Source organism: Mytilus edulis, chromosome 13, assembly GCF_963676685.1.
Source record: "Mytilus edulis chromosome 13, xbMytEdul2.2, whole genome shotgun sequence".
NCBI classification, from domain to species: Eukaryota; Metazoa; Mollusca; class Bivalvia; order Mytilida; family Mytilidae; genus Mytilus; species Mytilus edulis.
In genome coordinates, this window is record NC_092356.1 from 50,188,391 (window position 1) to 50,216,355 (window position 27,965).

The following is a 27,965-nucleotide window of genomic DNA, read 5'->3' on the forward strand; positions in this document are numbered from 1 at the left end:
CACATCAGCCAGACTGAGCCACCGCACATCAGTCAAACTGAGCCTGCTCACTCTCAGTTTGTATCAGTAAGAATGGATACTTGATACGTATGGTAGGGGACGTTACTATACCTAGAGCAGAGGTATAGTATCTGTGAACCCTAAACACAGAGTGCGGCTTAACTTCCCATACGTGTACACAAGTATCCAATGCTTACTAATACATAATTTGTCATGTTTTTCATGTCAGACACTGAAAATAATTTTTAAATGTAACAATTGAAATAATAACAAAAAAATTTGATTCCAAGTTGCCTGTGGCTAGAAGTGAAATAATATCAAAAACCCTAATTCCAAGTTGCCTGTGTTAAGAAGTGAAATAACTTTTCTATACAAGATATCTACTTTTGATATCCTTGATGGTTTTCATAAGGATTGAATAAGATGTTGCATTCCGGTAAACACAGTACAGTGTGACAGCAACTCAACTATAGAGTAAAACCAGAAAGATATGAAAATTTCAAAATAGTCTTTTATGTTTACAAATTATGACGTGGATGGTGAATTGCCTCATTGACACTCATACCACATATTCTTATATCTATTTAACAATGAATTGTTATAAATTTATTATATAGCAAGCTGATTTACTATTTATTCGAATTTCAAGATATCTCATATAATTAATAAGATATCTCATATAGCAAATAAGATATCTTATATAATCTGTTTTTCTAAGATATCATATATAATTAATAAGATATCTTATAAATTAAATAAGATATCTCATATAGCAAATACAATATCTTATATAATCTGTTTTTCTAAGATATCTTATATAATATAGAAGATATTAGATATCTTATAGTTTATAAGATATCCTATATAGTATGTACTTTATCTCCTAAAGTTTATTAGATATCTTATAAATATATTTTATATAAGATATCTCATTAACTATATAAGGTATCTCATAAACTATATATGATATTGCATGAACTATATAAGATATCTAATAAATCATATAAGATATCTTATAAACTATTTGAGATATCTTATAAGCTATATAAAATATCTTATAAAGTCAATGAGATATCTCATATGCTTTTCTTTATAAGATATCTTATAAATTATATAAGATATATTTTATAATATAGAAGATATCATATATAATTTATAAGATATATAAGATATCTTATATAAAATATGTTTATATAGTAATCTCTCTTTGGTATCGAATCCATGATACACTATAATGTATTCATTATCTTTGATCATTGGCTTTTATTTTAAGGATAGTTGTCTCATTGGCAATCCTACCATATATCATTTTTTTTAAAATATGGCTGATAGATAAATGTAGTTTTCTGTGTGAATAACCAGTGCATTGAGTTGTACATTCAGGCTAAAAATAGACTTGTAAAATTCAAGAATTAGTATATAAGAATTTATTTTGTAATAAGCATGATAAGTTTCAAGAAAGAAAATAAGAAATTTGTCTATCTTTTATGTTTTTTTTGTGTATATTTAAGATGTAAAACATTTTCATAATTCATTTAAATGAGCAAAAATTCTTCTATGCATACTCAGAATTTACTGTCTTATAAACAAATTGTACTGAAATCTGAAGAAGGCAGTACAAGTTCTTCAAGTCTTTAAATGCATACACATGTTTGCCACAGCCAATTATTTGCCTTGTAAGTCTTCATACGAAAAATACCACATTTAGGTCATACAAATGCTAGTCTAGATAACATCCATGTAGTCTTTGAATTATTTGATAATTGTCTTATTTCTGTTTAGGCTTCACTTCTAATACAATTGACTTTATTCAAAGATGACGTCTTGACAACTCCTCTTCAAACAAACTAGCTTGTTCTGAACTTCTCACAACATACTGAAAAGTAAAAATAACATTTATTATCCCTAAAGTATGCTTGACCTATAAATGGTTTACTTTTATAAATTGTTATTTGGATGGAGAGTTGTCTCATTGGCACTTATACCACATCTTCCTATACCTATTGTTTGAGTTTAATCAGCCATGCATATGACAAGTTTAGTTATATAAATTTTGAATTGGTAAATTTTTATAAAAAAGATTTGGCATGGTTGCCAATGAGACAACTTTCAACAAGAGACCAAATGACACTGAATTTAACAACTGTAGTATAAGTCACAGTATTATCTCCATCAATAAGCAAAGCCTATACCACATGGTTAGCTATAAAAGGCTCCAAAATGTCCATTGTAAAATAGTTCAAACGAGAAAACTAATGGCCTAATATAAGTGCAAAATAAGGAACAAAAAGTCTCCCGACTTGGGACAGACACATTCATACATATTGTGAAAATGAGGTCAAGGTCAGATGAAATAAAGTTAACAATCCTTCGATACAACAAATATAGTTGACCTATTGCTTATAGTTTAAGAAAAACCTAACTTTGACCACTAAACTATGAAAATGAGGTCAAGGTCCTGCCAGTAGGACATGCACACCTTACAATCCTTCCATACACCAAATATGCAAGACCTATTGCTTATAGATATCTGAGATATGGACTTGACCACCAAAACTTAACCTTGTTCACTGTTCCATGAAATGAGGTAGAGATCAAGTGAAAACTGACAAGAGATCCTTGCAAGGTACACACATACCCATCTTCCATGCCAAGGGTTACAATCCACTTCATTCCTCTCCACCGTAACCCTTGACTAGAGAAGATGACACATACCAAATACTCATAATAAAATAGAAATTAACATTACAAAAAATCTTTTAACTTTTTTTCAAGTAGTCACTGAACCATGGAAATGTGACAGACGTGGCTCAACAAAAATGAAGACATCTCTGAAGTATGACTCACCTTTAAAATTAGCAACTTCATCCATTGGCCAATAAATCTTTATATTTCTTTTCTTTCTTAGTTTCTATGATTTTAAGTCTCATTTTCTTCATTTGATTCAATTGCTATTAATTTCCTGCAAAACATAAAATCATGAATTAGGATTAACAAATAGGAATACTTTTGGAAAATATATTAGTATAAAACTAGCTAGGTAATTTTGGAATAACAAGTCAACCCTGCACTACAAATAAAGAGTACAAAGAAAGATAACTCTGTTAATTTTATATGACAGGATAAAAAAAAAATGCCAGCTTTTTAAAAAAACTGGTTTAACGTTGTTTTGGACTTGAGATTGTTTTTTTCAAAATGTAAAAATGTCTGATATGTGGCTTGGTGGAGGAAGATACAGAAATTAGGTCTTGGGAAAGAATATGGGGGAAACTAAAAGTGACATTAGAAAATGGTTACACCATTATTTTCAGATAAGCGTTCCTAAAACCTGTTAACCAGAATATGTGTACCTTTGCTGATGAATACATTCCTGATATGCCATTTAGTAAATATATACTAGTATAATTAAAAATAAAATTCACAGAATTGGCTCCATAAGTTGATTATTTTATTGGTGCAAATGATACTATAGTCTTTTAAATGAAAAGGTGCTGAAGTAGTATTGGCGCAAATGAGTTCATTGTTGGTGCAAAAAGATATATCCTATATAGATCCCCTTAAACTGACACAATCACGGGTTGTCTCATTGGCACTCATACCATACTTCCTATATATCTTCAATCACGTTAATTTATAATTTTATCTATTTACTTTCACATTATTACTAATGCATCTTTTCACTTAACTGAGATAATCATATAATTTGTCTAACAAAATGATTATTTTGAGTCGAGTGATATAAAAATTATCGCTAGAAACTAAGGGCGCATGTGGCGTTGCTAATGAAATTGACACCGTCGTCACAGGTAAAATAGCGATAAACAGATTATCATTGGTCATCTCAATCATGATTGCTTTTCTCGCTTTTTCGCAGTACTGGCTCAAGCAGGAAAATCAATCTCAATGAGATGATCAAAATAATCTATAAATAATGCAGGCTTTTTAAAAAAAAACATAAAAGAAATATTGGAACATCACTTCTTACATTTCTCCACCATTGATGTAATTGATTCAATAAAGTCCACAAATTAATCATTATTCCTGACATGTTTAATCTTTAAAATATCTAGAATCTTTCATTTTGACCATTTATACAATAAAATCTTATCAGTTATATGTTGAAATATTAGATATTACAAATGTGATAATAGAAAACTGACCTTTTTAAAAAAAAATTAAAATCAAAGATGTCCATTAAATATATCAGCACCACTCAGTTCAAGATATAAGCAAATTCTAACCAAACAAAAGAATTTCCCTCCAAAAAAAGACATGTGACTTAATGAACCAATCATTATAAAGAAGAGAGAGTTGTTATAACCCAAACATGAAAAACCTAAGGGGTCATAAGAAATTAACTCATTGATCCATGAAGAAGTTTTAACAATAAACATAATCACTAATGCATGGCTAGAAACTACTCACTAAGCCAGCTTATACAAAGACATACTTTTCTTATAATTATTTCATTAGACTGTATCTTATCCATGACTTCAAAAATATATATGATACTCAGTTTAATAAACTGCTCTGCTGAGCGCAGCTGGATATGACCGCAGAGGTAGAACCCTGAACAGTTAGGGCAAAAATGGACACAATATTTGTGCTTGCTACAGGTCTGAATTTGGATTGTAATAAAATATTTGACACATAATAGGTTTCTGACACATAACTGTCAACATATATTTATTCCACCTAACAGAAGTTCCACTGGAAACTATGTTATAAACATTGTCATAATATCTATTCCTGTTGGAACAAATATTCTATACCATTTATTCCGTTAGGAACATATACTGTAATATTTATTCCTGTGGAAATAATATTCCAGAATATATTTTCCTTTTGGAACTTATATTATGAAGGAACTTATATTCCGTGATATAACAACTGTAGTCAATTACGAGGTCCAATTTGTCAGCCGTCATCACGTAAAAACGACGAATCACAGAATTCAACGTTATATATAACTAATATAGTACAAAGGTGTAGATTAAAAATTACACCACTCCAGGCCCTTTTGTTTTTCCACGTAATTAATATTGCCAATAATTAAGAAGTTCCGGGTCGAGTCCGCTACCGATACCAATAGTATATTCACCTGTTACCTATTACCTTATCTGTACGTTCCGCATCTGACAGGCGCACCACCAAACGTTGTATTCAGGATTAATATGACACTACTAAATTGTCAAATTGTTACCTATTGTAGTATTTTAATCAGTAAGACTTTCTAAGATAACAATAGGAATACTAAAAATCTGGACTAAAAATAAGGTGTATAGGTACAGTTTTCATTGTTGATTAAAAAATACTCCATTCCAGGACTTTTTGTTTTCCAAATAATTAATATTACCAATAATTTATAAGTTCCAGTTCGACGGGTTCAAACAGAAAGACTTGAAAGCAGAGAAAAACTGTGTATCTTATAATCGGCATGACTTTATCAGATGACAATACTAATACTAAAATAAGGCTTGCGCATAGTTATATACTTTAATTCAGTCACGGACCCGTGATATCACGGGTGTGTTCTAGTTAACAAGTTCCGGGTCGAGTCCGATACCGATACAAATAGTATATTCAGCTATTACCTTATCTGTACGTTCCCCATTTGATAGGCGCACCACCAAATGGTGTATTTAGGATTTTGCTATATACACGGGTCATAATCAAAGGACTGACACTACTAAATTCAATCATGGTCAAATTGTTCCCTATTGTAGTTTTATTCAGCAATCAGCAAGACTTTTTAAGATAACTAATATAGGACAATGCTGTTGATTAAAAAATACTCCATTCCTGGATAGCCAGGACCTTTTGTTTTCCAAATAATTAATATTTCCAATAACTGATAGTCCCAGGTCGATGGGTTCAAACAGAAAGATTTGATTGCAGAGAATACTGTGTATCTTATAATCGACATGACTTATCAGATGACAAAACCAATTACTAAAATAAGGCTTAGGCATATACTTTAATTCAGTCACGGACCCGCGATATCACGGGTGTGTACTTGTATAATCTAAATTTAAATTCTCTCTCCTGGAAATTAAGAACTAAGTATAAAGTGCAAAACTTAGGCTTTTTTATGTACAGAAGCAGCTGAATCATTCATTTTTAAAGTACAATAACAGTTGGAAGCAGGATCTGCTTACCCTTCAGGAGCACCTGAGATTACCCCCGTTTTTTGTGGTTGCTCAGTCATTAGTTCATATTATGTTGTTTTTATAGATTATCGTTGATCATCTCAACGAGATTGATTTTCTTGCTTGAGCTGGGACGGCAAAAGCAAGAAAGGCAATCGAGTTGAGATGACCAATGATAATCTGTTTATCTCTATTTTACCTATGACGAAGTTGTCAATTTCGTTAGCATCGTCACATGCCTGCTTAATTTCTAGAATAACTTTCCATCTCAAGCTAGAAGCATGATATGAAAATATCACAAAAACAGATCAAAGGAAAAATGCACAAAATAGCGATAATGAGTACTATTGTAAGTTTGTCTTTTTTTAGCCATGGCATTGTTATTTTATATTGGTCTAAGGGTTTGAAAGTCCCTTTGGAATCTTTCCATGAACACTACCAGTTGGATTTCTATTTATATGTACAGAATCAGTTAGAATATTTCTTTTTACACTTTTTTCTATGTTCAATTTCAGTGACATTAGGATGGTTTTTTTTAATGTACAATAGTAGTTGGATATTTTGTCTGTTTACTAGTAGATGGATAAATTATATGTACATTAGCAAAGATCTCTGTTATGTACAGTAACAGTTAGTTGTTTTCTTTGTTCAAAAGCTGCTGGATCTTTTTATGTATAGTAGCAATTTTACCATCATTGGTTGAGACATAAATCACGACTTTCAATATCTCTTATCATTAATTTCCACCTTTATAGGATATCACAAAGGTCCGTAAAAAAAATGCTGTCACAATAGAAAATGTTGTGAAAGATGTATAATGACAATAGTTCATATGTTGTAGGTTCTGAAATAGAGATAGGATCTATTCCATTCTCCTTCAAGTCATTATTTTATCCTAATTTCAGTATATTAATATCTTATTCTTGTTGCAGAAGATGGTACGTCAAAAAATGGTAAATAATTAAGAATATTAGAGGTTCTCTGACAAAGAATATTCTTTAAAACATAAATTTCAAGAAATTAAAGTCATATGAAACCTCAAATTAAAAAAAAATATGCATATGTTTTTTAAAACTAAATGGATAGTTTTCATTATCCAACTTATGTACATATACTTTTTTCTGAGGAAAATTCTTTAAATTTGTCCACATTTAGAAGAAGTTTACTTATTTTTAATTGCTTGCTGCCAGGAAGCAATTCGCCTACATATTTTCCGTATGCATAGTGACCTAAGCGTGACCCTCCTCGTAAAAATCCGGTGATAGCAATACGCATGAATCTGTCATTATAATAAACAATTACCTGATTGTATATGTTAAACATGTGCTAAATACCCATGCTTTTTGTTGATTATTTACTATAAGGTGACGATCGGTAAACTTCAGCTTCAAAACACGGCATTTAATGATTAGCCATATTTGTTAAATCATAACAGACAGAGAGAAAAAAAATTGACGATTATACGATATATTTGCGTAAAAAATGTTAAAATCGTGCACAGAGGACTAAGTTTATGATATATACATGCATTGGTTCAAGATTTGGATCAACATTATTTTTCACCAGTCACTCGTATCTTATGACTTTAAATAATTTGAAAAGAACTTTAAAATTGTCTGCATACATCTGTCCATGCATGTAAAATTAAATGCACAAATAAAACAGAAATGTATTGTATAAAAGATACTTTATTTATATAATGCTTTTTCATAGCACAAATAACAAACTGATTTATATGAACATGGATTTCTTTGACACAATGATATCTTGCACTCACCCTTTATATCAACATATTTACACTGGTCATTCATACTGGTCACTGCACATTTATTTTAGTTCCGAACAAAGGTTACATCAAATAAATGAGTTCTTAAGCATTGTATTTTGGAATTTTGTTAAAAAGCAAACAGAAAATTGAAAGCAATTTTTGATGACTATTATAAATATATGCCAATAAAGATTTAAAAGTTACAAATCATTGTTAATCTTATTATTTTATCTAAATGTTTTCTGTACATGTTCTGGGAAACCCAAAAGAAATTATTGATTGATTGATTGTTGGTTGCTTAACGTCCAGTGGCAAGTATTTCTTGCATGGTCGGGACAATCCCCTCAGCCAAATGAATTAAACCTTTGAATTACACAATTCTTCCCTAATTCAGTTATGTGAATAAAAGGAGAGCATGAGTATATATCAATGAGACCCCCCCCTTTTTCCAACCACCCCAAAAATTAACCTTGAAAGTCTTCCAGAGGTTAACTGTTTACTGTTTTTGCTTGTTTCTAACATGAACAATATGAATGACCAGTGTGATTGAGGTCTAGTGATTTGTTTTACAATGTTTTAAACATGATCAGTTTCATGAGGTCCCATAAATTCTATCTCCAGGATACTGTTTAACAAAACACATTAAAGAGTTACATGCATATTATATTTACGTCCGATGCTGTTCAACAGCCAATAAAACTACCATATATGGTCGTGTATAGTCTGTACTTTTCAGTAAATTATAAATGTGAATGTTTTTTCAATAATATCATTGTGAGAGCTCTTAGTGAGTCGGTATCCATTATTGTTGACAAGTATGAAATAAACAAAAAAATAAACAAAATAAGGAGAATATTTTCATCTCCCTCTTCTCTCTAAATTGAAAAACACATTTTAACTCTCTCTTTTCAAATTTTGAACTTATGTTCTGCAGATACCATTTTTGGGTTAAAAAGATAAGCCATTATCTGAATTTTATAACGTAAAATAATAGAATAAAACCTCATGCTCACAAGAAACACTGAGAAATTTTTAGTAAACATTTGACCTATAATGTGAAAAAGAAATTTGCACACACCATTGTACAACCTTTTTGAGAATTTGCATGCCGACTTCCTCATCAACAACCACATATTCTGGTATATCAATAACATATCTGGATTGTTTACACTTTGACGTAAATTCATGTCTTATTAAAAATTTTAAAGTTTCAAAAATCATACAAAAAACTGTTAAAAAGAAATGAACACTGGAATAAAACCATAGAAAAATCCCTTATCTGTTGTTGCAGTCCCTATAATCAGTATTCCATATATCTGACCAATGTATTATAGTCAATTTTATATTACAACTTATTAAAATGTTTCTTAAATATTGGTTAACACACATAAAATTTACATAGTCTTATACATCAACACTCTTCAAAAAACAGATATAAAACTGTACAAGGTATTAAAAAATGCATGATACTTATTTGACAAACAAAAAAACAAGTAAAATATTATCAATAACATTTAAAAAACAAGAACAAAGCTTTCAATAAATACAATTGCAAACTTAAATATGAACTACAATATTTTGCTTTTTCCCTCTTATCTCCCTTTGTAGATATAATTTCTAATTATCTCCCTTTGTAGTTTTATAATTGCTATTTTCTTCCTTAGAAGTAAGCTATTTATCTGTTTATATACGCCAGGAAACATCTGCATTGTTTTACATTTAAATTGAACCTTGTATCTTATACAAATTCGAGATGTTTAAATAAATAAACTAGTAATGTTTCATTAAACAGATAAATAGCCACTAATTTGTAGTTGCATGAACAAAAGAACACACATGTATTTGGACGGAAACAGAATGAATTACAATGGTGGCAATGGAATGATTATGAAGTCAATTTCCTTTGAGGAACAAATTTCATCCCTGGAATTTATGAAAAAATTATAACAAATGGATGTCCACCTGTGAATGTTGTTTTCATTGATAATTATACACAAAATGAATTTGAGTTAATTCCCATTTTATAAAAGAAGTTCTTTTGACAAGTTTTGCCAATTTCCTAAAAACAGATTACAAAAAAAATCAGCTTGGAAACAACCTATGAGCATCTTTAGTGGACATAAGGTGGACAATACTAATTAATGAAATTATGAGGGAAATAATATATCCCCATTTTGCAAAATATTTGATTCAATTTATAGCACTGTTGCAAAATCAGCAGTTAAAAAAACAAAACGATATACATGAATGCAAATGAATTTAATGTTGAACACTTTTAAAGTTCGATGTTAACATGATTATTCTGAACACATAGTTTTATCATAAAATTTGAACACTATTATTGTTATAACTCACACTAGCTCAGAGTAGTTCTTCTGCAAAATGCTACATGGCAGTTACTAATGACAACAATCTTTTGCAAATGACATACTAAGCCTCACTATGGAATTTTGAGCCTCATTATGAAATTCCTACTATGGAATTTAGTGGAAATCTTGAAATGAATACAATTGCAGAAATTCTACCCTGAACTTGATCTCAGCAGAACAACAGACAAAATGCATATATATATATATATATAATATAATCAACAACATTCAGAAAACAGGCATTCCATTGTTTTCTCCATCAACAATAACACCCAGAATGCACATAAATTTAAAGGCCATTTTAATAATAATCTTACAGCAGATTTCATTAAGTATGTAGCAAAAGGTAGTATCTTAGGTTAGCTTGCTTGTTAGCTGAACCGTGAATTCATTATCAGGTCTATTATACTACCCTTTTTTCGAAGTAGCCTGTTAACAGACAGATAGATTGGTTATCTGCCGGACTAGTCTACTCTTAAAGGAGGGTAGTTTACCTAACAATGAGTTCACGGTTCAGCTAACAAGCAAGCGAACCAACAATATTACCTTTTGATACACACTCAATGAAATCTGCTGTAAGTGTTATGTCTAAGCACCTATTGTTAAAATTATTAGAAGCATAATTAAGTGTTATAAATGATTTTTATTAATGGTCCAGTTAACCAGTTCACAGTTGAAAAAAGTTACACATAAAGGCCTAGAACGTTTGATTCACTGGCTATTTTTTTTATTCAAAGGCTTTCAACAAACATTTTAAATATATTTGTAACTGTTTTGCAGTAAAAAAATCTGCAATTTAATTAAGATAAGTGGATATGCTTTGAAATTTGATATGCCATTTAATCTTAAACTGCAATAGAAAACATATAGTATTTGAAGATAAAGAGAACTAAGAAATAAACCAACATTTTTACATATCATCATCGGTTTAATAAATAGCCATTTCAAATCAATAATAGGTCCGTACAGGTCACATGACAGAATCTAACATTTGCATTAAAAACAGGCGGTCTAACAAAATATCAGATTACAATGTCTTCATTTAGACATTGATTTGTGCACCATATTGCATTTGATCTATATATGTCAGTCCAATACACAGTAAAGGACTGACCAATCATATCAAGCCTAGTTTGGTTGTGGCATAAGTCTTCAGCATATCAGTCTACCTTAGCCCGTTTTGGACTTCTTTCATCTACTTTCGTATAAGAAACTGTATGTTTGAATGTATATCTGGTAACTTCATAGTATCCCGGACAATACGTTGAATTTTGAGAATTCTGGGAGATACTGGCCTGTGATGTCATACTAATGGTTGATGCAGTGCTGACATCCCTCTGCAGACTTTGTGAATCACTAATGGTAATAGACTCGCTATGGAATTCTACTAGAGCTTTCCAGATTTTATTTCTGTGGCTTGTTCCTATTCTCATCTTTTGTAAGTCCTGTGAACAGAAATAAAGAAAAGTTATTTAACCATGAATAATTAATTTATAATGCAAATAAAATTAATTGTAGTGAGAGACCATCAATCAGTCTCTCTTTCAAAAATAAATCGGTATTAGGGTCCATGGGACACAGATGTTGCACCCGCATGCATATAACTTTAAAAAGGAACATAACTAAAGAACAGTGAGGATACCTAAAATCATAGTTGATCCAAGTTTTGTGGTAATAAGAATTGTGTACGAGTTTCATATCATTTGGTTGAGGTAAATTTAAAGTAGAGAACAGAAACAAATAATTTAGCAATTTTAAATTTTAAATGGTAAAAGTGACACCTTCCAAATTTAAACTTGATCTGTGTTTTGTGGTAAATATCGTTGTAAATAAGATTCATATTATAACATATGGTTGTGGCAAACTTAAGAGAATGACCTCATTGTAAAGTGGTGAACTGACTGACTTGTCCTGTATATCCATGACATATAATGCCACTGGGTTAAGAATAAACAACAATCAATAAAGTTACAGTAAAAACAACAATCAATAAAGTTACAGTAAAAACTACAATTACTAACCTCAACAGTAAAATCATCGAGTTGCTCCATTGTAAATAGATTCTGTTGATGGAAGTTATCGATGTAGGCTGATAAACCAAGGGTAGTCAACCAGCTGTTCAAATAAAAACATATAAGTATGAAGTATGATAAACCAAGGGTAGTCAACCAATTAGAAAACATAAAACATATAAAGTATAAAGTAGAAATCAAAACAAAATACATGTATTGCAAAGATCATAGACAAAGTCAGCATTAAAACTTATACATTAATTATGGTTTTGAAGCTACAACTATAATCTTATAGAAGGGCTTTTAATCTGACTTCTTTTCTAAACAACAACTACTGTGGATTCAGTTATTTTTTGTGGATGAAGGAAAACTTGCATGTTCGTGAAATTTAATTTCATGGTTTTGCCGAAGTTTTCATACAAGCCTTTTGAAAAGTTGTCATAGCTTGAACATACCCACGAAATCCACAAAAATTGGTATCCAACGAATATTAATGAATCTACAGTATGATATTGGCTAATAAAACAAAACAACCAATTTAAAAGAATTTAAAGATATAATAACCAATGGAAATACACATTTTCTTAGTCATGCAGTTTAGAACCAAATCATTCTTTTGGGTTTCCTTTTTTTTCCAAACAAAATCAACACATGTTTGTATACATTTATTATTGCGATTGATGCAAACAGGTCAGGAGTGAAAGATTAAATCATTGTGATAATGTCAGGGAATGTTATATGCAAATAATGGTATAGATAATTAAAATAAAGTCTTTTATTTTTGCAAAACCTATCTCTTTGCAATGTAAACAATAATAAAAACATGCAAACTGTTGAATGAACAATATATCTTTTTTTTACATACTTTGAAATAGAATGGTCCCCATTAGCCATCAGTTCTTCTTTAATATTTCCATGATTTTCCACCACACCATTTTGTGAACTTGTCACCTGACCATTTAAGTCTGCAGTGAATGGTAGTGTCGTCTGCCGACCTTCACCCTGTATAGTTATTGGTGTGTTGTCGTGAGTAGGAAGAGTAACAACCCTTGCTGTTGATGTTGTTGGTGATGATCTGCAAAAGAAATTAAAACATTGTAAATGTCATTAGATGGTTGAAGGTTGAAAATTTTAAAATGCCTGAAACATGGAGAGACTGAAAAAGGTCAATGAATGAATGAATGAATACCAATAAAAAGTTATGTGGAGTTCATGTCAAATAGACAGCAACCCAATGACGATGAAGAACCAAAAGGCATTAAGACGGCATCAACCAGTCTTCATCGATAAACCTCATCCTTTTTTGTCCGCCATTACTGGACATCACAAAAGTGTGTAATAGAAAACACCTCATGCCAAAATTGAGAAGTGATTATTGTATGACGTCAATTGTTTAAAAGGCACAAATTTCCAAATTGCGATAAAGTCTATAGACAGACAGCTAATTATACAATATACCTATTATGTTACAACAGGCGGTTTGCAAAATAAAACTTATTACTAATCAGAAATTGTACAACCTTTTGTTAAACACAAGCCAGGTGCAGGAGTTCTCAATAGACTAAATCTCAATTGAAACCTTATTGATATTTTCTATGAATAAAATTAAATGAACAATAATGAACGTCATTAAAAATTCATCAATTACTCCTATTCTAGGAAGCAATCTGATATAGCTGTGGCCATCATATTCTGTATAATTTATAATGGGAACATCCTGGCAGACAAACTCCTTACTTATCAATGGTGTAAATATTTATAAATAAATCACTCTCTTCCTGGTCTGTGAATATAGGAGTATTATCAAAAACAAGAGAACAAGGAAGCGAGAAAGAGAATATAGAATATTTAATACAGTTCCATTTATAACTCAATCTCCATTAAGATTCATCAATAATTAAATATATAGATTTCTTGGAAATTAATTGAATGGAAAAGAAACAAAATAATCTTATTACAGCAAGTAATTAATTGATCCTAAGCATACATGATCAATTCCGTCTGAAAAAATGGTTAAAATTTTTAATAACTTATCAGTGGCAGGTGCTTGGAACAAGTTAAAGTAATGATGCCACTGATCTAAAAGTAATTCACACGTAAGATGTATCCTGTACGCTTATTTCATGGACCAAAATTTGAACAAGTTTGGATTTTACTTGAAGGTTAACAATATAAAGAAATGATTTGTTGGAAATCTGTAAAATTATAACTAGATTTTAAAGAAACTTTCTAATTTCTGTTTACAGAGAACCAGTTGCATGCCCTTGGCAAAGAATATATCTACAAGTTTTGCATGAAAGGTGATTGAAGCATAGCAAGACAGTCTTCAAGTAGTCAGGAAATCTCATGTGATCTGAATAAAGAATCTGTCCTATTTTTCAGTGAAAGTTGTCGATTCCCTCTGAAATGTGATTATTTTTCAGTGAAAGCTGTCAGTTGTCGGTGATTCCCTCTGAAATGTGGTAGTTTTTCAGTGAAAGCTGTCAGTTTTGGTAGATTCCCTCTGAAACGTGGTAGTTTTCCATGAAAGCTGTCAGTTGTGGTTCATTCCCTCTTAATTGAGGTAGTTTTTCTGTGAAAATTGCTGTATTATGGTTAATTTCCTGTGAAATGCCGTAGTTTTCAATGAATATTGCTGATTATGGTAGATTCACTGTAAACTGTGGTAGTATTTCAGTGAGTGCTACTGATTTTGGTTAATCAAATTGAATGCTGCCAATTGTGTTCCGTTCCCTCTGACACGTGGTAGTATTTCACATTGAATGTCAGCTGTTGTGGTTAGTTCCTCTGCAATCTTTATTCAGTATTGGATCAAATGAGTCATAAATGAGCTTGTCATCAACCATTTCCGTAATTCACTCAAGGAGCTAATTTTAACCAGAATCACCTTGTAGGACATCAAATACCAAGTAAAACCAACTTTCATCCTTATCAACACATTTTTCATATTGATATTCAAATTCAGCAATTTTCTTTTCCATTGATTTAAATGTTCATTGTTTTTTTTAAAGTTTTTGAGACATTTTTGTATGAATTTTTTTATTTGTGATTCTCTCCCAAAATACCCTAGAAATTAGCAGTCGGGAGTACACTAACTAAACTCTGAAGTGTCAAATCTAATTTGACAAATAACCAAACATTTATGAAAGAATAAACCAGAATAAATATGGCCATTTGGATCTTTTGACTTGTTTCACATTTTTTCATAGCTTATTATTTGGTATATATTTGTTTTGTTCATTGTTGATGGCCATCAGTGACCTAGAGCTGCTTTCGTCAATTAAACAACTGTCTCGTTGGCAATCAACACACATTTCCCTTTTCTTATTTGAAGGTCTGTTCCTTAAAAACTAACAATCTAAATATTTTCACCCAGTGAAAGATCAGGCGAGATGCAAGATACCAAGGCAACATCCATAATTCCCAAGTCATAAGGAAACTGACAAACTATGGACAAATCAAATAGACAATGAAAGATAAGAGTCCATGTAACACTTAATTGAAAACAAAAGAATGAGCAACAAGGACACCACCCAAGTTCAAACTGGGGTGGATCTCAACAAGCCAAATAGGAGACCACAGGACTTCTATTCTAACTTTACCAAAACAATGTCAAACCTAATGGTGTGAATGACCTAGACCATATAAACTAATGCATATTAGACACTATTTTGCTTTCCAGATGTTTTTTTTTTGTTTGTTGTTGAGTTATTATCCTAAATCTTGTTCAACTCATGTGTGGATATCCCAAAGCTCTTTTTTTACATGCCCTATTAATTCTCCACCCTTTTAGATTTGTCCCCGTGTCTGGACAGACTTGATGGTGTCAACACTGGTTAATCTATAAAACCTGACCAAATATCCAACACAAAATATGAAAACATTATTGTAAGGCAAGACACATTATCTTTTTTTTTCCATTGTCGTTGAGTTGCTGTCTCATTGATGTATACCTCAAATCTTGTTTATTTAATATTTGTGGTCTCAAATCTCTTATTTAATATTCTACTTAATTTTCCAATAGAGTTGTCTCCCTTGCTAACAAATAACTTTTGAATTGATTTTACATTAGGCCTTTTCCTGCCTTAAATAGATTGCAGTATAGATTTTTCTCATTGTTAAAGGCTGTATAGTGACCTGTAGTTGTTAACTTCTATGCCATTAGGTCAACAGTAGAGAATTGGCAATCAGGACCATGACATCTTCTTATTTTGATATTAACTTATTAACCTGACCAAGTATCTAGAAAACATTAATATCACCATGACCACAGACTATCCTGAACTTATAAAACCAAATCTTATCAAATTTCCTCAACTTGGTGAACTGGTTCAAAATATAAACTAGAACAATATTTAATTTCATCACTTTATTATTTTCTTGAATGGCATTATACAAATGCTACCAACTATAGGTTAATAAACAGAAACATCTTATTGCAATGCTTCACAAATAACCCTTAAAATATTTACATCAGTTAAATAAATATATCCAATAATTATTATATATTACACAAATAGCACATTTCAAAGACATATCACATGAAAGAAATAAAAAAAATATTATTATATAGAAAATTATTTACAAATGTAAGCACTATTCAATAACTGAAGAAAAGAGATTCTTCAAAAATATCAAAAATTTCTTCAAAAGATCTTTTTTTTGTGTAAAACCATCTAGTTCCAATAAATATCAAATTGTTAGGCAAAAGATAAAAAGCCGATAGACTTTGATACAATTTAAATAAAAAAATCTAAACAAAACAACATGAGATTCAGAACTCTCGTCTTAAATTTCTTTCATATAGAAACAGATTCAAATGCTTTTCACTAAAAGACAATCCATGTCATTCAAAAACAAGAAACAAATATTATCCTCTAAAATTCTTGATTTCTAAAACCATGCCCTATAAAATAAATATCTATGTACTCAAAACTCTTATAACTAACAAACAAAACAATATGAGACCTAACAACAACAAACAATGAAACGATAATGAATTGAACACATATGTTGCTGCCTTGGTCATCAGTGAAATGGCAGGAGGTGACGTGATAAGTTCTATAAAATATCAATTATCCTTGCTTTCAGGAGCATGGAGTCATCTGGATCTCACTGTATACCAAAAGATTTTGATAAATGTCTATAATTGTCCAAAATGAATGCACCACATTAAAGCAAGGTCTTTATATATCCTCAATGTTCCTGAACCAGTTGGAAACTTCTCTCTTCAAGTTCTTGATTTGATTCCTGGTCGATGTTGAGGTCGTTTCACCTTCTTCATCAGTTTGTTTTTGTTCTCCCTGGCCAGTATCATCGACAGCCACCTGCAATTAGTCAGGTAGAATGGCTTAGCGATATGACGACTTCCATTAGGCGAAGAAGAATTATAAATCAATTCAAACTTCAGCCATATAGTAATCGTTTGTTGAGTACTGAAACTCTGCCTTAAAGTTCAGGTGGCTGTCGGTGAAAAGTGAGGGAAAATTCTTGCCAAGATCCATGCTCGGATAAAAATCTTTCATGTCATACTCATATTTCTGTTCTTCGCAAATTTTTGCTTTCTTGGGTGTTGACGTAAATGAAAGCCTGAAAAAAGTTTAATTACACCTTACGACATATTCAAAAGAAAATTCTGTCAAATTTATTTAGAATCATAGATGCAAAAGATCTAAATTTATATATTTCCACTCAATCTTTAGTTATCTCCCTTACATGTCCATGGTTTAAAAGGGAGACAATCCCTTCAAATTTTCCAGGTTGTCTCCCCTAGCCCATGATTCCCTCAGTTCACCCTGCCACACATTCATCATAAGAGTTAGATAAAGCAAACAGTACACAGATGGGGAAAATCTTCCATTTAAATCTATTTCTAATAATTAATTATCTTTTTTCTCAAAGGTCAACTGTTAACATTTTTTTTTAAAGAGCTTAATGCTTTAATACAAAATTCAAAATGTTAATAAATAAATGGAAGTTTTTTCCAGCATAGAGATTAAGTAAGCATTGAAAGGAATAGAGAATATATATATTGTTTTAAGGATATTTTATACTACACGGAGGTAAATGGTTAGCCACTGAAAAGAGCAGTTTTCTTTCTAACTTTTACCCTCTCTGTCAAAAGAATACTTGTAATTGGTCAATTTTGTAAAATTTCATAAAACATGTGTTGCAACAGAGCTGAATTCTATAATTTAACTGTTCAACTGCAACTTGATTTACAAAATATGGTAATATTGATACTTGATTTCTTCTTATGACTGAAATGTCTCAATTTAAATTGCTAAGGAAAATTACAAAGGTTCAAGTTTCTAAGTAAAATCTTTAAAGCTCCTCTTTTCAATGGCTTATGTATTGGTGCGTTTGATTGGCTAAGATATACAGATGTGGGTGTGTTTGATTACTTACTGTCTGTTTGTATCAAGTTGTTTCTGTTTGTATACATCTATTTGATTCTGGGGAACCATGGATGACAGTTCCAATGAATCCCTCAGTCTACACAGAATTTCGTAGTTTTCTCGTCCTCGTACAGATAATGTGAATGGTTCGTCTTCTGCTTTCCTCTTTTTGCCTCCTGGTGTTACTGTAGTGATTTCATTGATAATATTAACTTTCTGGCCTTAAATGAGAAAAAAAAAGGAATTTAAGAATGTGTTTTGCATACACATCACAATTAAGTCAAGTATCTTCCCCCTAAAAAACACTTATTGCCCTTCTGATTCTAGGTAAAGGTTTCCAATAAACCACTAGTATTCAATGTTGAATAAATTAGTTTAGAAATTCTTGAATGGTTTCATTAATTTGATCAATACTAGAAGTTTTTTAATTATAATTTCAGTTCAATACTAGAAGTTTTCAATAATTATTTCAGTTATCAATAAACTAACTGTTTTCATTCTTCCTGTAATTAAGCTCGATTTTTAAAGACTAAATATCATAAGTAATTATTGTTTACCTTTCTTTGGGGACTGTTTGCATGGTGGGAGAGCTGCCTTTTCATCAGCCTTTCTGTCTCTCCCAGGACAGGCACAAATTCTAACTTCTACTGCCCGTCTACCTAGCACTTGATTACTGAAAAATAAAATTTAATGTAATAACTTGAAGTTTTCTTAAAAGATTACTTATATAAAGCCAAATTACACAAAATTAGCCTCTCTTTAGAACATGTTATTAAATAAGATGAAAATGTATTTTTTAATCTTCTTCAATCTATTTAGCTGATTTCTTAATTTTAAATGTATTAAATTTCTTAGAATATTAAATTTGACCGAGTATTGAACAAATGAATGTATGATCTTAAACTTACTCTTTTTCTAAAGTCAGAACAATCTGAATAGGCCTTCTGTTTGGTCCTCCTACACATGACCCCAAGCACATGAACTGGAACAAATTGGTGACCCATTCTGAGCCAGCTTGAGGTATCTCATGTGGAATTAGAACACTCTGGCGGCTGGTATATGGATCTTCAACAAATTTAGCAAGTTTGTGCTCACATCGACATAAATGTGTTGGAGCTGGATGATCTAAAAGAAAAGAATAAAAATTAAAATATTGGTAATACTACTTTAATAAAATATGAAATTAAACTCAAGATTGCTTTTGTTTGTAAATATTTACATCTTCTTTAATATGCTTCTCAGTATCAAATCAGCTGTGCAAGAATTATGTCATAATACAGTTATAATTATATCAATTTATCACCTGACAGCCAGACAAATCTACCATTATCTAGAGAGATAACTAGACACAAGATCAATTATCTCAATGAGTACTTTTAATCCTCTTAAACCAATAATGTAATTAACTTCTTGCAGACTGCAAGGTGATGGAAACATAGATCTGTCTCCTGAACCTAATGCTCTCTCCCCAGGCAACCAGTTATAATCTGGTTTCCTATAAATCCAGTTACAGGATTAAGGTAAGTAATCCTTGTACAATATGATAAGTCAGAAGTGATTTACCTGTACAGGTAAACATTACCTAATTACCTGGGGCTTACTAATTATCTAATTAATCACTTGTTAACAACAAATATCAATATTGATTAAAAAGATTTTATTTTTTTTAAATTGTTTACAGATTAAAATTATGTTGTATTATCTGAGAACAGATCTTTTGACACATTTTTTTTTTTACAAATCAATATATCTGTTATTCAGTTTGAGGGATTTTATCAACTGTCTTCTTTTTGTCAATATTACATATTTTCAACAACAAATAAATTAAACAAAACATCAAAGAGTTAATTTTAAAGAAAATTTCCCACAATTTACTGATAACTACTTACTTTCATTGTGCTCTTTAGATGTGGCATGATTTGGGCATCTTTTTACAGGTTCTTGGACATGTTCAGGTTTCATGAATATTGGCATTGCACGAATAACACATCCCTGTGGGGGCTGTCTCAAACATTTAAATCGGATTGGGCAAGTTGTTGCCATTCTGACGTATAATTTCTTAAGTGACTCTGAGTACTGAAAATAAAGAGAATATAATATTATAACCATACACTAGGAAGTACATTTCACTGTAGTATTATTAAAATATTATCTTAACGAAGTTATTAATGTTAAAAGATGCTGTTCAAAATACTGTTAGGTATTTTTCTTACAAAAACATTGATATGAAGATTTATATGAAATATATTACTATTGAATTTGAATTAATTGAATGAAACTGATTTATAAAAAGTCTTTTAAGATTGAGGAAAATACTTACTGTCCATGTGGTAGACTTGGTCTCTTTTGATGGCTGAGAAAATGAAATGGTGAACCCATAATCGCCGGGATAGTCTGTGCTGTAAAATAAAACTTATATTGTAAATCATGACTTTTCATTAATCGAGAAAACACAAAAAATTACTGAATGGGAATGTTGCCATAAGAAATGAGGCAAAAGTTAGAAGATATTACTTTAGGAATTATTTTCAACAAGTGATCAAAGTACTGTGACAGACCCATCTTATTTTCTCTTTTAAATATAAATGGTTACTTCAGATAAGTTTCAATTCTCTATTTCTGGATAGTTTACTTTTGGATTAATAGATTGTGTAACAACATAGATAATTGATTTTCAAATATTATGATAGTGTAATGACCTATAAAATTGGTAAAAGAATATTCTCGGTATTGTTTACTTTCATTTGATCTGTAGGAAGGGCTTTTGTTATGTTCACAAAAAAATGACTGTCCATTGTATGAACTTCCAAATCCTAAATATAACAATTCTATTGAATAGTTTGGCAAACAACCATAAAAATTCAATACTTTAAATATTTATATTATCAATGAGGTACTTTGAGGGAAATTTATTTAAAATTTCTCTAGGGCTTTTCTTTAAATATATGAATTCATTTAGTTATCGTAATTGGTGATCGAACAAAGTTAATTTCTTGTTCTTGAACAAATGAGGATCATTTTCTTGGAAAATATTATTAATTTTCAAAGTCCCCTTTACTGACCCTTTCAATATCTTTGTCACAAACCACTGATCACCTGTATTTACCTATATAAGATTTAAAGTGTTTCAGGTTAAAGCTTGTTTCTACGGCTTATTCTTCTACACCAATAAATATAAATACAAACACATGAATGCCTATTTTATTTTGTTGGTTTCGCATCAATGCGCCCAGATGAATAACGGTTTTGTGTACTAGAATATCATACACAAAACTAGCATTAAAGAATTTCAATATTTTAATTTGTCGACTAAATGACTTACTTTGATGGCACAGAGGGGATAGGTGACTGCATACTAGTATGAGGCGAATAAGGTGGGGGTGATGTGATTGTCTGAAAGAAAGAAAAATATACATTATATACTATATTCTATAAAGGAAATAGTGAAGATACAACAGCTGTCAAAGTCAAACTAGTGATATTTTTTTTAACTTTTTTTGCTTCCTGTTTTCTTAATAGTTTTATCATACTATAATGATCTTAAGACATTTTTTGTTTGATTTCTCTTTTCTGATATCTTAGGTTTAGTTCATTTGATAATCTTATTCACTATACTTTCACCAAGAGAGTAGGTATTCAGATATACCTAAAGGTATGAGAATACTTACATCATTGTAAGGACTTGATGCAGAGCTACCGATGATATTGGTCTGACTGTCAGGGCTCATAGAGCTAGCTGTAGTCGTTTGACCTATGATAGGATTCAACTGAAAAGAAAAAAAAAACCATCATGAATAATATTTTTATTGTAAATACATATTGTTTCGTTACGCAGAAACTATTTTTAGTGCTTTACCTCAAATGGACATTCTGTATCATAGAACATGACTATGTATGAAGGGTGGACCTAGCCTATCGTGATTCACATTCATTAATTAAGCACAAGATTAATTCTGAAGATTGGTCATAAAGTTGGTTTAATCGATTCTCACATGGTCTGATATTCATCATGTAAGTGTAAATCTATTAATCACACTTCATGCTAATTTATTAACAGTTTCATCAACCTGATCAGCCAAAAGCATTTCTGATCTATAAATAATTGACCATTTTCTTCTTTCCATTTAGGAAATTCACTTAATATGCAAATGATAAATTGATTGTATTGATTTATCTATTATTAGATGTGTTGCTGATACTGAAGCTGACATTAGTTTCCCTGAATTATTTATGTTGACCAATCATTTAATAGCACACCTGGACAGAGATGCATAAAATTTCAATATTTTATCGTTTAATGATTAGGTGATAATGAGAAATCTTTTTACCTTTGTACCTATCTTATAGATCAGGGTATATTATAGAGTGTCCGAGATCTAGGTTATTTTTAGGAATGATGTTACCAAGAAAATTTTAACAGGGAATTTATTCTTTAATTACTTCAATTGAAACAGTGAACTTTAAAATTAAATATAAATTCATGATCATTAAAAAAAAATACAAAATTTCCCTATAAATTAATTAGTATTAAAAATAAGTTATATTACTGAGATATTTGATGTGATCAGCAAACTAGCTGACCTACCCAGAGAGCCATGTGTTTTCATGAAAAGTTCCATTTAAAATATAAGAAATGTTCGTTTACAAGAAGGACAATTCACTTATTACTCTACAGTGAATAGTATTTTTTTTTAAACATGAATATTACATTGAAAAATTTTAAATTATAAAAAACAAACTTTAAGGCTAAGACGCAATTTACTATTGAAATTAAACATGTACAGAAGATCTCTTACCCTATAGGTTGTAAATCCTGTTCTCTCAAATTTGATCATATTTGGACGGAATAGAATAATAAATATATCACAGACGTTAAAATAAAAACCACACAAAAGTTTGTGTCACTACTGATTCATTTCTCTGATATAAACTGACTTATACTTTAGTAAATGAAGTAAATATAGACAAGTCAAGTCTTGTTTTTCACAATTGTCATTAGCAACTTGTTCGAACCTGTCATACACGTTAATCAGTTGTTATATATATGTGAATACATTAAAGGTTTACCTGAGCTCACCTGTAAAAATTTATTCAGGTGAAGAAAAAAAATCATTATTATAATTTACAAATTAATATTAATAAGGGTAAACGAGAAAACCAATAATCTATAAATGTTGAAGAGGCATTTTCAATACATTGATAAAACCAATGGCTTGACATTGTCATGGTTACCAGGTAAAAATACTTGTGGCTATTTATAGCAAAACAGCATGGCAATGTTGACAACTTTATTTACAATATATGAAGATTGATTTTTATATTTTTATCCTACCTTTTAAATCATCTTATCCAAATTTTTAATATAAAAGGCTGATTTTATTTAACAATTTAAATTTTAGCTTTTATCAATATTCTGTTAAATGGGACAGTGAGATATTCTGACAATGATAAACTCTTCATCAAATGCAAACAAATTTAATAAGTGAGTAACACAACTACATAACTGTAAACAAACAGTTACACAGTTCTGTTGTGTATATCTTCATACAAGCTGAGAATGTCATTTTTTAAATCAAACAATGGAAAACTTTATGATGTTTGTACAATGCTAATCACTGTTGTTTTTAAATCTGTCATTTTTTTATTATGAGACATCAAATGACATGTTAAAAATAAACTTTTGCTTTTAACCAATTTAGTTATTAAGTGTGACATCTCATGTGCATGTAATCTTTTAACAATTGTGAAATTAATTTTCTTTTGTAAAAAAGATCCTAATGCAAAATTGACAACATGGGTAATAGATCTCTATCACAACAGACAAATGATTTACAAAAATTTATAATTCTTTTTTTATTCTTTTATCAAAATTATGCCATTAGTAGTTAAAAGAAAGGACCTAATATTTAAATTATTGAGATTCAACTTCAAGTAGAATTTTTTTTTAGAAAAAGAATAAATAAAATAAAAATAAAAAAATCTTACCAAGTCTGAAATGGAATCATTGGATGTAATCCTGTATTTCTCAACAGATATACTGGTTTCATCCTCAGCTTCACTGAATGCATAGTCGATTGATTCTTTAGATGTGATGTTTGTGTATCCCCTTTAAAAATAAAAATATCAATTAATAATAATTTTCAAACATATTTTTTTACAATTATTATTTATTTTCTTTGCACATCATTTTTACTTTGATTTATCAAAAAAATAAATCCGAAATTACATTTGATTTTTAACATTACTGATTCTGCTATCATTGACATAAGATTTTTTTATGCAATTTAACTGAGGAACATGTACTTACCCTTCTTGTGTGACCTCTCCCAGAGTATTCCATAAATATTCAAATGTTTCCTGGCTCATTGGTGGGCCTGATGGTGTGCATGTAGTTGAAACTGAAGCTTGTGACATTATGGGGTGATGATGAGTGAACTTTCCAAATCTGCAAATAAATAAAACATAATAATAAAACATCATTCTAAATCAACTGTTGACTTTCTAAGAGTAAGAGGTCTCAAACTTAAATATGCGAATTGTCAAATATAAAATTCACCCTTATTGTAATCTTCATTTGCTGTGTTTACCCTCAACTATTCAATTCATTATCATTATGGATCATCTCAGGTAAAACTTTCAAAAAATATTTTTGAATGACTACACACACTAATAGTAAATGGCTGATAGTATGAAAGACCAATGGTACTGTTCTGTATAACCACCCATGTGTGACAACAAAGTCATACAGGTACCGTTAGAATGTCTATATACATCTTTTACTGGATGACTCCTTCGATAATTTAAGCTTCATATAATTTCTCCAATCACTTATACATTTAAAATTGACAAATATATAAAACAACAAACTTAAGTTTACAGAAATTCAAGTAAAATAAATCCCAAAATTATTAAAAAGTCCTACACAAAAAATATACAATATCCACTTAATGTCGCTGGTTTTCATACACGTAATGTCAACTTTGGCAACAACTTAATAATTTACATATTTAGGAAACACATTTATTAGACTTACACATTCCTAAATCTCAAATCATAAATGTTAAATTTTGATGACAGGCATTTTTGTGAACTATAAAAAATACAATTTGATAAAAACTACTTGAATAAATAGTGGCATTTTTTCAACTTGACATTTTTATAATTTAACAATTTTTACTGTATCGACAACAATTCTTTACTTACGATTATGAACATGAAAAGATAATGATAAAACACTCAAACCATACTAGATATAAACAAACACTTCGAATGAAGGAAGCCTCCATATAACCACGTGGTATGTAAATAAAATAATGGCCGGGTTGCAACCGCGGGAAAACACGTCACAACATATTGCACACTTCAATACACAAAATAAAATCCATTGATTAAACTATCCAAGGTAGGATCTATCTTACCTTTTCTAATTAATGTGGTGAGATGAGAATGACAAATGATACTTTTTCTCGGTGACCGTTCATTTTTTATTCACCTGAAGGGATTAACGGGTTAATTGGTTGACCAATCAAAATTCAGCCGGTGCGATGAAAAAGATTACCTAAGATTACCGTCTTGTGAGTAGAAGTTCCTTGTAAAAACAAATTGATGACCTATTGTGTTCGCTCCACGTGGGTTATGGAAGTGTGAAAACAATAACATTGAGAATTCGATTGTTTGAAGACGCTATTCAGCACAGGAAAACTTTTTTGCATGTGTGCATTGATGCTGTTTTTGTCGGATGAATATTTTTGGCGGTGTATTCAAAATGGCGGAAATCACATGTTGACACTTGTTTGTGTATTCAATTAACTTCAACATCTTTAAATCTTCAATGACATTTAATAAAAAATAAACTTTTTCAAATATGAACTTTTCTGAACTGTTCCGTCAAACAAGTCAGCTCTGCAAATTCTCTCCTGATGGAAAATATTTGGTAAGATTCACATCTGTCTATGAAAAAGCTTGTTTACAAATGAATGTGTCAGAATCTAGGACGTTAAATCAAATGATGGAGTTTATATATTTTTAATAAGTTACCTTCCTTATTATATCAACACTTAATATTTAAGTAAGAAATCAGCTTTTTTAGTTAAACTTTTTGCAATATTTTGTATGTTTCGTAAAATATTCTAAATGGACAGGGCTATTTTCAATCATTTAAAAGTTGTTTTTTTATGTGTTTTTTTTTAACAATGACAATAAGTTTAGTTTGAGTAAAAAAAAAATGATTTTACAACTGCAGTTATGTGGATTAACTGAATCACATATTTACAAAATATAATACATACATATTCCTATTTTTGAATGAGTATATAAGGAAATGACAATGGGATACTTTACAACACTATTTTTATTCCAAATCTAAGGGTTTATCAATGTTTGTCAATGCCGGAGACAACTTTTCAATAGACAATACATTGATGCATAAACTGAGAATACCAAAATTATTGTGATTATTGTTTGTCTTTTTTTTTCAAAAATATTTCATATTTTTTAATTCCCCTTTCAGTTGTGTATTCCAATATACTTCAAAGAAAGAATATAGTTTGCATCCTGCAAAGCTCAGAACTATAACTCACTTCATCAAGCTAATTAAATTGTGTCTTTTATTTTCCAATCATTGTAATTAGTTTGTTTTGCTTTTAAGTAATTGGCTTGTGTTCTAATTAATGTAGTAGGCTTGTGTGATCTTTGCAATAAATAAAATAAAGATTTTCTAAGCCAATAAAAAAGCAGTAGAAATTATAGTGAAGATTGTATTCACTTTCATATTGTACATAATTTTGTAGTTTAAGATTTTTTTAAAACTTTATTTTTGATAAAACTTTCATACACAACTAGCATAATTATGAAAACAATGTGTGTACTGTTTATATAAAGATTTAATATAATAAAGGGTTACAAATGTCAGTCATTTATTAAAAAAAAATTAATGCAAGAAAAACAAAGTAATTTTATTTGGATTAGTCTTAAGAAAACACAAATTAATACATAATTATGGTTTTAAAGAAATTAAACAAAAAGGTCTTAAAATTTCATATTGTTGACACATATTATTTTAAATGTCTACACAACTGGATAACAAATATTTTGTCTGACACTGTTTTTGTTAAATAAAATAATAATTGTGGCATTATTATTTCTAAATTATTAATTATGATGCTGCTTGTTGCTTTGTTAACTGGGTGCAATTTAGGCATTAAAATTTGATGTTTAAAAAATATGTCAGCTAGGGTGTCAGACAAAAAACATTTGGCATATTTTCCTTT

The 27,965-nt window shown here is 30.2% G+C and overlaps 2 protein-coding genes and 1 long non-coding RNA gene across 17 annotated transcripts in view; 1 reads left to right on the forward strand and 2 right to left on the reverse strand.

Annotated features, from left to right (window-relative positions):
• Positions 1-1,412: 1,412 nt before the first annotated feature.
• On the reverse strand, positions 1,413-4,271 carry LOC139500596 (uncharacterized). The gene is made up of 3 exons (XR_011658312.1): positions 4,161-4,271; positions 2,848-2,962; positions 1,413-1,876 (listed from the first exon to the last, which is right to left on the reverse strand). It is a non-coding gene; the product is annotated as an uncharacterized lncRNA (long non-coding RNA).
• Positions 4,272-7,821: 3,550 nt separating this feature from the next.
• LOC139502348 (cellular tumor antigen p53-like) overlaps positions 7,822-27,965 on the reverse strand; it is a 48,504-nt gene continuing 28,360 nt past the window's right edge. For 4 of the 15 annotated variants that reach the window (XM_071291798.1, XM_071291806.1, XM_071291801.1 and 1 more), the window contains 12 exons: positions 25,004-25,141; positions 24,682-24,802; positions 22,365-22,463; positions 22,019-22,089; positions 21,017-21,095; positions 20,586-20,772; positions 19,605-19,821; positions 19,254-19,369; positions 18,707-18,917; positions 13,164-13,373; positions 12,308-12,401; positions 7,822-11,731 (listed from right to left, as the gene is read on the reverse strand). In XM_071291798.1, coding sequence (XP_071147899.1) covers positions 11,447-11,731; positions 12,308-12,401; positions 13,164-13,373; positions 18,707-18,917; positions 19,254-19,369; positions 19,605-19,821; positions 20,586-20,772; positions 21,017-21,095; positions 22,019-22,089; positions 22,365-22,463; positions 24,682-24,802; positions 25,004-25,141 — 1,828 coding nt within the window. In that variant the 3' untranslated portion in view covers positions 7,822-11,446. The other 11 variants (XR_011658799.1, XR_011658800.1, XR_011658802.1 and 8 more) reach the window with 9 other exon arrangements.
• LOC139502349 (WD repeat-containing protein WRAP73-like) overlaps positions 26,493-27,965 on the forward strand; it is a 54,210-nt gene continuing 52,737 nt past the window's right edge. The window contains exon 1 of the mRNA XM_071291810.1: positions 26,493-26,629. Within this exon, the coding sequence (XP_071147911.1) occupies positions 26,561-26,629 (69 nt within the window). The 5' untranslated portion in view covers positions 26,493-26,560. The remainder of the gene's footprint in view (positions 26,630-27,965) is intronic.